Raw genomic sequence first — 10,702 nt, forward strand, 5'->3', positions numbered from 1 at the left:
ACGTGGGAGATGTCATACTTTTCCGGGGGCACCTCTCGGTGGCCAAAAAGGCATCATGTCATCTAAAAGATCAAGTGGCGACACATGCATCATATGGGGCAATGCATGTACAATGATTCACGATGGTTCAATGATGGCTGAATTTCTTTGTCCCCCTCTTTTCTTTCTCCTCTTCCTGGGAATCGTCCTTGAATATTGTTGTTTTAAGTTAGAAAAATTTTACCCGGCCTGGACCACCTAATTAAGTGCAGCAAATGCAATAACTGTGTCTCTGTTAGGATTTTGGAATTTGGCAGTAGCAAACACAAGTTGTTTTGCAGATGTGATGGCAATTCTTATGGAAGGACCAGTGTTTATCACCTATCTAATGAGGTTTAAGACTATATAGTATATGATACAAAATTTATGAAGTCCACAAAATAAGTGATGAACTGCGGAGACAATGGGTGAAGAATCCCTATTTGGAAGCCAGCAAATTTTATGCATCTTTTACATAATTTTGAAACCTAACTCGAAATCAATCAACCTAGAACCCGGTTGATCGAAGACTAGAACACTAATGTATGCATTTCTCTTGATGTTACTAGTAGTGAATAAGTTTTTTCCACCTAATCCAACCCTACTAACGCAAAAAAAATATATTTTTAAAGAAAATGGAGGTGCAAAATGTCGTCTTATTCAAAACATACTGTGCTTATCATGATATTTGTGATCTTAATTGTGGCTTCGGCTCTCTTTGGAATTTGCTTACAGTAGTCTCAATTGGGGGCAGTAAAGCTAGAAAAGAAGTCTTGGTCGAATTAAAAACCTACAAATGGAGATTATACTAGGAATTTGAAGACAGTGGTGAATATATTCTCAGCATTGTTATCTTGACCTTTAACTATATCTCTTATTTTATAAAAACTGTATCAGTACATGAATCATCATCATATAACAAAAACTAGAAGAACAGGGAAATAATCTATAATGAAAAATAAACATGTATGATCTATATCAAATAAATAACAAAGGAATGGCTTGAAAACTATAGTATTTGCAGGCACCCTGAACAAAGTAGCGAACCGGCCGGCTAGCTAGTTACGTGGATGCAAAATAAGAATCGAGTGGCTGAACAGGAGTCAATGATGGGTGCCGGTGGTATACTTGTTTCCACAGCAAGGGCTAGGACCGGCGTCCTTGATTCCTCCGAGTGTCTGACTGTTGGTAAAACTGTTTCCTACGCCGGGACTCGGGCCTGACTGCTTGAGTTCTCCGAGAGATAATCCATCGAAGAAACTCTCAATAGCTCTGCTAGAAGCAGAGTTTCTGGGCTTCACGGCGCTGAATGGACGGGCTCCGGCCTCAATGAAGAGAAGGGAGTTCACCGTCAAAAGAATGAAGAAGAAGCTGAGAGGTTTGAGCATGGCTGCCATGTTAATCAATGTGGAAAATCAACAAGTATTGTATAGGCAGAGGACTGATATCGCTTTGTTTGTGCAGAAAGGCGTGCGAGATAATGGGACATGGAGGAGAAGCCCGTGTGCCTGTGCTATATATAAACACATATTATTAGCTTGTGGGATGAGGATTCTTTGACTAGAATACCTGGGCTTGCAAACTCCAGTCAAACAAACAAACGTGAGACTAGCAAGGGACTGCCTAGGAAGCAACGAGGCAGCTTCTTCATTCTTAGAATTCAAGGAAATGGATCATACTGATGAGCTTGATAATCCAAACTGGAAGTGTAGAATTTTGAATCTGATTCCTATAGATAGAGCGGTGTTAGTCTGAATGATGTTTTACAGGGGGGAAAGTTATCGGAAATTTGCAGTCTTTGAATTCCAAGGGATTTGGTGACTGCTTGAAACGTGAAGAATGCATGGCTAGTCAACTGTCAATGGCTGCATTTGCTTCGATAGGGTAGATAGCAAAGTAGTCCAAGGCTAGCATTGACAGGGGTGAGGGACACGTTTCTTGTTGAATTAGAGCGCTTAACCATTTCCGGAGCCTCCACTATTTTGTTTTATTAATTATAATAAATTAATTAGTTAAGAAGGATAAAAATTAACCAATATCTATTTTTTTTTCAGAGGAAACCTTGAGAGGAGCTAGCTCCAGTTTCATATTAATGTAAAATATTTTTTTTCTTAGAATTGTTACTAAATATACTTTATTCAATACTTATTTTGACTTGTATGTTAATAAATATTACTATTCTATATTTTTTATCTTAATTTTCCTTAAGAAATTATTCAATTTTAGGAGAAAGTTAGGACAATTTAATTTTTTTAAATTTTTTTTTTTTTTTGGAATTGACCATGAGGGTCATGTTAGCCTTGACGCATGGAAGGTGGTCTGAAATTACTATAAATCTCAGCCTTGACGTATGGAAGTATGGATTTATTATTCTATTCTTTTAAGAAAATATTGCTTTAGTATTCTTTATGCATACTATAAATCTTAATTTTTTATATATAAAAAAAATAGTCCAATTAGGATTATATAAATCCATAAACATGGTTGATTTAAATTTACAACACACGTAGTCTAGCATAGAATTTCCAGTCATGCCTTTCAAACTTTTATTAGAAATCCATCTAGATTTCTTAAAGATATGTTTTAAATGTCAACAAATCAATATTTAGCAATAGTTTTATTCAAGTCAATACATCATTTCACCGTAAAGAATCCTTAAATATTAAAAATATTTATAGAGGCATTCTATGAGTAGGTAGATTCGCAGACTTTGAACTTTCACGCGTCTTCTTGTTTATGAATGATTTTTTTTTTTTATATTGTGGTAATAATTTATTTTTAAAATGGTTTTTTAGAAATAAATTAAAATAATATATTTTTTATTTTTTAAAATTTATTTTTAATATCAACACATTCAAACGATCTAAAAATATCAAAAAATAATTAATTAAAAAACAAATTTAGATTTTTATAAAAATATTTCAAACTAAAAAAATAAACGGATTCATATGTGATATGAAAACAAAAAAATGTTCTTTAAGTTTTTTATTTTATTTTAAATGAGATAATAAATTTTCTTAATTTAATTAATAAAAATAATGTTGATATTTTATACATTAAAAAAAAAAGTGCTTAGTGTGTATGCTATATATTGCTACTAAATTCACTGCTTTTAATAATTTAGTGATGATTTTTCCATTGGTTATGTTAGAATGCTTACTGTTTGAGAATGCGGTTGAAATCATGTTTTTTTTTTAAAAAATTTTTTTTATTAAAAATTATTTTTTTATATGTTTTTAGATTTTTTGATATGCTGATCTCAAAAATAATTTTTTAAAAAATAAAAAAAATATTATTTTAATATATTTTTATGTAAAAAATATTTTGAATCGCAACTACAACCACAGTTCTCATACAAGCTATAAATTGATTTTAGAATGGTGTTTTGGGGGTTTTTTTCATTTTTTTTCATTATGTTTTTTTCTGCTTCTGGAGACGTGGTTTAATGCCTACCACTTATTCCACCATCATTCTTTTACAAAAACAATTTGCAAAATTTTCAAAGCAACTTCTTCTTTTTGAATATCAGATGGATAGAAGCGAGAGAAGAAGCATGGAGAAATTAGAAGAAAAAAATATGGCTAGGGTTTAAGCCATATAAACAGCCTCCAAGAAGAATGATTCTAGACATCTATGTTTGGTATTGTGATAGTTTTATATGTTTGATATTGTGATAGTTTTTGTGATTGTTATTTAAAAAAATTATTTTATAAAAAGTATTTTTAATTGAGATTGGTTTGGTATTTATATATATTTGGTTAAAACTGTGATTGAAATTGAGGTTGAATAAAAAATAGTTTAATGTAATTGATTAAACATGCTTTTCAAATTGAGGTTATAAAATAACTAAAAAAGATATTTATATTAATATTGATGGTTTTTAATTTAAATATTGCAGATTTAACTACCACTATTACATCATTAAATAAATAGTATTTTATATAAAATATTTTTAATTTTTTTTATTAGCTTATCTACAATTTCATCACGTATGAAATTTATCCAATAAGGATTACAGTTTTCATAGTTTTTTTAGCTTAAAACAAAATCAAGTAAAATATCATCAAAAACAAAATTGAAATTGCGATCAAATTCTACAAATGTTACATCATCATGCGATCTCTTCCAATTTATATAGTGTTATTGAATAATATTAAATACTAATTTTTGAGTAAAACACAATAAAAAAAATCAATTTTTTTTCGGTCGGACACGGTTCAATTAATAGTGGAAGTCACTGTTTACATGGAACAATAACCCATGAATTAATTCACCTAGCATTGTTCACGTGAATAGTGCCAAGTGAATTAATCCATTTGGTAGTGTTCATATGATGATGATTGCCAATGAAATATTAAAAACTCTTACTTGAGCTGAAGATAGGAGGAAGCAAACAACAAATTGGGTAGGCCCTTGAGTTTTTTCTTTCTCTTGGCAACAGGCAAGCAAAAGTGAAAAGCAATAATTTTTTGCTTCACCAAAAACCGGTGGTACAAACTCAATTTTTAGTATGATCTATCTTCAAAATTTATGTTTAAAATGTTTATCAAACAGTTATAAATTGTGATTCGAATAAATCACACTTCCAACTACAATATCAAACGGTACTAATATTATTAATATATTAACTGTGTCAAGGAGATAATATAATGGCTTTTAGATGGTGGGTTTATTAGGCCAGCTCTAGATTTTCTAAAAGATATGAATGTAGTTTAAAATAGTAATTTAAAATATCTTTAAGAGTTTCGTAGATACCATTAGATAATATAAAAGTTATATGAATATTACCTTGAAAATTAATTTTATTTTCTAGTGCTTAATCAATTCTTCAAAACTAGGTGATTATAAATTATAAATTGTTTAATTATTCAACCTCTAATATTAATTCATAATAATTATTAGACTAAAAATCTACTAAATCTTTTTAAAAGAAAAAAATTGTTATATCTTGAAGTGTTACCTCTTTTTTCTTTCTTTTTTATGCATCGAGTTCCGCTTAACTTGTCTAGAGAAAAATATGAGACACAACATTTTATTTATATAAAAAACCTAATAATATTATTACTTTGCCCCTTGAAAAATATTGCATATTTTATTTCAGGACAAATATTAAAAATTCATGCAATCTAATCTCCATTTGATTTTTTTAAAATCTAAATTGTAATCTCTTGTATGAATTACGCATTAATTTTTAATTTCTAAAATTTATTTACAATCATGTCATACTTTATTAATCATACCAGCTTAATTTTTTACCAATAATTATTAATGTGTGTGACTCATTAAACCAAATATAAATTACAATCCTAAAATAAAATAGGATGAAATAAATTAAATAATTTAATTTAGTATCAATTTAACAAACTGATTGATTTGTATTTGAAGATCAAGTATAATATTTAGCAACATGTCACGATCCTTTAAATATTAAGAAAGTCATATTTGGTTTTTGTGTTGCTATGATTTTCAGGGTAATGAGAGGTGTTTTGGTATTTTTTTACATTGAATTTTTATTTTTTCTTATAAACTATTAGCGCATGCTCATTACACATTAACGCATGGGTTGCGTCTATGTCTTTTGAGCGTCGCATGATATGTCATCCAGTGTCCAAATTTGAACTTTTGTCATGTCTCTAGAAGTGCCATTGCATTTGTTTTCTCCTGGTGTGACACATGATGATGGATTATAGACGGTTTGTAACCGATGATTGCCCCCCCCCCCTTTTTTTTTTCTCTCTTGGCAGTAAAAGACATTGTTGTTCTCTTTGTTTTTTGTATTTCAATTCCAGTCTCCATTATTTTGATTTATTATTTTTGTTTTTATCCATATTATAAAAGTTTTGTTTGTTTTCAATTTAGTCCTTCAATTAGACTTTCTCATATGTTATTAATTTTTTTCATTTCGGTCATTATTCTTTTAATTTTTAATCTTTTTTCTTGGTCTTTTTGTTAAAGTTTTATTGGTTTTCAATTTCATCTTTCAATTAAAGTATGTTGCTTTATTTTTTCCAATCTAACTCTCAATCTTTTGATTTGTTTTTCCTTTTCTCAAGTTATTTTTCATTTTAATTTAATCCTCAATTGAAATTTTTAGTTTGTCCTCTAATTTATTTATTTTTATTTTGATTTCACCCCATTATTTTAATTATAATTTTTTTAGATCCTTTTGTATTGGTTTCAATTGTTTTCCCCCTAATTTTGTCATTTGTCATTTTATTTGTTGGGGATTGGGTTTTGTTTTTTTTACATTTGTAATGCTTTCAATCTTATAACTTATCATTCTATATTAGTTAGTTTTTTTTTTTTAAAAAAAATAGATTGGTTTTGTGATTATCTTCTATTCATAGATAACATTCTTTTTGTTTTTTTTTTTCATCGAATTACTAATCATATACAATAATAATAACATTTTTAGTAAGTAAAAATATATAAAAAAGGTTTAAAATATAAAAATAAACTTGGAATACACAAAAACATGAAAGCTCCCCGCTAAGCCTTCCGCCCACGAAGATTAAAATTAAATTTGCCTTGTCTAACTTTTCACTCAAGACACTAACAAGATTCCTATTCCTTCTTAAGAGGAAGTTCGTACCCACGATTTAATTCTCAATCATCTTGACTCGTAGATCCTGTCTTTAGCTCACCGTTCCTTTTTGGGAGATGAGTTGTGAATAAGTAAAAAGGAATAATAATAATTCATGATTTTTGCTCTCAGATTTCACGTCCACACCAACAATTTAGAACACAGACAGGTTTGGATGGTACTGGTTGTTCCATGATTCTACTGTCCTCTCCTGACCGTTGATGATACTTTCTTCCTTGACCACTGAAATGGAAGAGGTATCAAGAACGGCAAATTCTTCACCTCCCATTCCCAAATTATATTTTATTATCCCTTTTCAATTTATATCTCGAAAATACCCTCTTTCCTTTTATTCCTTCATTTTGATGCTGGTTAAATTAGATAATCTCTCCCTTTTATTGACTAAACTAACAAGGGTTGCTCTCAAGGGCATTTTCGTCTCTTCCACGTGGTTCACTGGGCATTGCCGAATTAATTGGGGGTAGATTGGTCTGCACGCACATTGTTTTGCCTGGTATAATGACTTCTTAACTCTTGAAAGTAAAATGGCATATATCTCTCTCACCTGGGGTATTTTTCACTATTCATGTTGAATTGCAGGAAGCTGGCATGCACAAGCATTTGTGTCTTTTCCTTTTGGTTTTCAGTAATAACCGATTTGACTGAGGGGCTGATGCGTATTTTACTAAATATATAATATTATTTAAATAATTTATTGGGAGGTGTGTGGGAGCTCCAAGAAAATTGTGGCGGCGTGTGCGAAGGATGTGCTTGTTTATGTGGTGGCTTTCAACACTGCAATAGAATCCTCTCAGCGATCCTAACCTGCCAAGACAACGCGTGTAACTTCAACAATCATTTTTTTTTTTTTTCCCCTTCTTATTTTCTCTCTTGTCCTAGAAAAAGATGCTAACTCTAAAAAATCAACACAATCCTTCAATTAATTTTTCATTTTAATTTAGTCTATATTCTTTTTTTATTAATACTTATTTTATTTAAAATAATTTATAAAACTAAAATTTCATCCCCATAAAATTTTTTATATGTTAGATTTAGTCTATATATTTTTAATTCTTATTTATTTTATTTAAAATATTTATTTTATTTTCAATTTCATTCTCTTTGAAGTTTTTTTTTTCCAATCAAATCTAATCTTTATTGTTTTTATTGCTATTTTTTTACCTTGATTTTTTTAGTTTAATTATTTTTTTATGATTTTATCTTTTGACATTAAATTTATAAGGTGTTGAGCTTCTTAATTAAACCTGGATGTAGAGCTTAATAGGTTGTGAGTTTGAGATATTAATCCGGGTTTAGAAGGTTTGTTTGAATATTGCTTGTGTTTTTTATTTTTTTTTATAAGGATTTTTATTTTTAAATTAAATTAATTTAATTTATTATATAAACATAATATATATGCTTTATAGTATTCTTTTCCACTGCTGCCTTTCGGAGATAACTAAATAAAGACTGGGAGTTAAAAATTTACTAAGCACAAAAGCCAAATTAGGTAATGAAATCGGTGCTTTAAATTTAAAAAGGAAAATAACAATTTCATTTCAATGAGATCATAATTCTCACGCTACCTTCACATAAAATTAGAAAAACATAATAGAAATTCTGATTTACTATTTAAAACAAGTAATTGACAACATGGCAGATGGTCTTCGTAACATTTTGTTATTAAAATAATAAAAATGACTAATAAAACTTAGTAAATGTGGATTATGTGTAGGGATTGTTTGAATTGTGTGTAGACAGATGAGATAGAGCACCATCAAAGAACGTTGCATTATCAAGCATTGTTCACCGTCAATAAATTATAAAACTAGAGTTTAGAGCACTCGATGAAATATAAGGGTTGATAGTGATATGAATTTCTTCTTAAGGATCTATAGTGAAGATAGAAAAAAAATGGAAAAAACATAAAAGGTTCAAAAAAGGAAAATAAATTTAAAAAGAATTAATTATCAGCGGGTAGACTATGTTATAATGATACCAACCAGTAAAGTAAAGTGAAAAATATCACAAAACTTCAATAAAAAATAATAATTAGTTTTGATATCATATTAAAAAATCATCTCAACATAAAAATATAAGTTGTTGGATGAGATTTTAGGAATAATTTAGTAATAAAATTAATAATGTGGAATAAATTTTTTTTTTTCTTATCATTATTGTCCGGACTAATTTATGCGCACCTCAACTAATCTTACAGGTCTTGAAGTTAATGACCATATAAGTCTCCAGTAACCTTAAAATTTATGAGACTCGAACTGATGATTTTTAGAAGATAAATTTAGAATCTGACTAGTTGAGCTACATCCTTTAAAATTAGAATAAAAACTTAATCATATACAATGTAAGTATATTTTCTTTCACTACAAACTGATTATATATATAAAAAATAAAAGAAGTATCAAATTGATTTGTTTTTCCTATTACAAAATAAAGAACCCTTGAATGAATTGCTATGAGAGATGTGTCCTGAACGAATAATCAACTTCCACCACCTGTGTTTCCAAATTTGGTAAATCAATTTCAGAGACAGAAGGAATGGAAAAACACAAATGTGAAAGTGAAATTTGCTTTGAAACAAACAGAAGAGAATTTCTAGTCAAATGTTCTCTTAGTTGAAGGGTCCCATTTCAAGAAAAGCCCCCTCCGTCCTGTGCCACCCAAACTATCCCTTAATGCGACTTGTGTGTATAATTTAAGGTTGGTAACCTATTCAATGGAGATTCGAAAATCCAAATCAACTCCTTCAGCTCCGTTCTTTGCCCCAACCAAAAGACAAAAAAAGAGCTCCACTCTTTTTGGGTCTCAAGAGAATATTTCAAGGGTTGTCATAGGTGGAGCTGCTAATAATATCAGAGTTTTAAAAACCATAACCCCACAGCTTCAACATATCAAACAATGAGACACTTCTGTTTGACCATGCTCATCTTGCTCATGATCCTACTTGTTACAAACCCAAGTCTCGTTGATTCTAGAGCTCTTGCATCAGCAACGAAGAACGAGAGCGATGATCACCATGCGGCTACTGATCCTATCGATGACCGTGGGTTTGGTTCTGTGTCAACCAATATGAAAGCTTCAGTTGATCCAGAGCCTGTTAACGACGCTGGTGGTGGTCAGGTTTCCGGAGCAGAGCGGGAGGTGTATAAGGTGGCTTCCTCTGGACCTAGCGGGAAAGGCGCCGGACACTAATCATCATCTGTGTAACACTCGTTAGTTTTATGTAAGAAGAAGTAGCTAAAGCAAGTTAGGTTAAAAGTGCATGTTTCATGGAAATTCTTTGATGTTGTTAGATGGTGCCCATAGCAGATGTGAATGTTGTTAGATGAACAAATAAATTTTATGTTTAAAAGGATCACCAAAGGCACAGAGTAAATAACTCATGTTCCACTAATAACGCAGAAATTTGACCGTTATGTTTAGCTACCTTTCCTGTTTCTTGGTCAGTTAAGGAAAGGCAGAGGTTAATGAAACTGTGAACGTTTTCTTCTTCGAATTTCTTTGGCATTGATTCCACCGCTATCGGCAACAACTTGTCTTCTGGGGAGGGTGGCCGGAGTTCACTCCTATTTGCTGCTACATTCAAGACAAGGCCACAGTAACATCAGGCAACTAAACTTCATTCATCGTCATAAACCCATGTCAGGTCTGTGCTGTTTAGGCCCATGTCTAGAAAAATGAAGCTCCATTTACTAGGTTACATGGAAAGGGAAAAGAGAAATATTTGATAGATATCCTCCTTTCTTGCAAGCCCTCATTGTTTCAAGCTGTGAGACTCACATTGCTTCTTCCATTATATAATTCCTATAGCGTCGGAGAAAACAATATATATCGTTTTGAATTTCTGTGTAAAATATTAAAGAGCGGTACTGCATAATCTTATCTTTATTAATTGCTATGGTTCCCAAAGAAAAAGTTCAGAGCACCTTATTACACTCATTATCATTGAACTTTGAATTTCTTAAATATTGTTCTTTACAAATATCAAGGAAAGTTTACTTTTGATGGTTGTTTATGAGATTCTCATACAAAAAGTTGAAATCTGGAAGCAAACAGATCAAGCATATCTTGGCAGGGATAATA

At 30.5% G+C, this 10,702-nt stretch overlaps 1 protein-coding gene across 1 annotated transcript; it reads right to left on the reverse strand.

Moving 5' to 3' along the window:
* Positions 1–673: 673 nt before the first annotated feature.
* On the reverse strand, positions 674–1,741 carry LOC118045729 (uncharacterized). The gene is made up of 2 exons (XM_035054425.2): positions 1,147–1,741; positions 674–906 (listed from the first exon to the last, which is right to left on the reverse strand). The coding sequence occupies exons 1-2, from the start codon at positions 1,413–1,415 to the stop codon at positions 822–824; spliced, it is 354 nt and encodes a 117-aa protein (XP_034910316.1). The 5' UTR covers positions 1,416–1,741; the 3' UTR covers positions 674–821.
* Positions 1,742–10,702: the final 8,961 nt, after the last annotated feature.

Source organism: Populus alba, chromosome 5 (assembly GCF_005239225.2).
Source record: "Populus alba chromosome 5, ASM523922v2, whole genome shotgun sequence".
Classification (NCBI taxonomy): Eukaryota; Viridiplantae; Streptophyta; class Magnoliopsida; order Malpighiales; family Salicaceae; genus Populus; species Populus alba.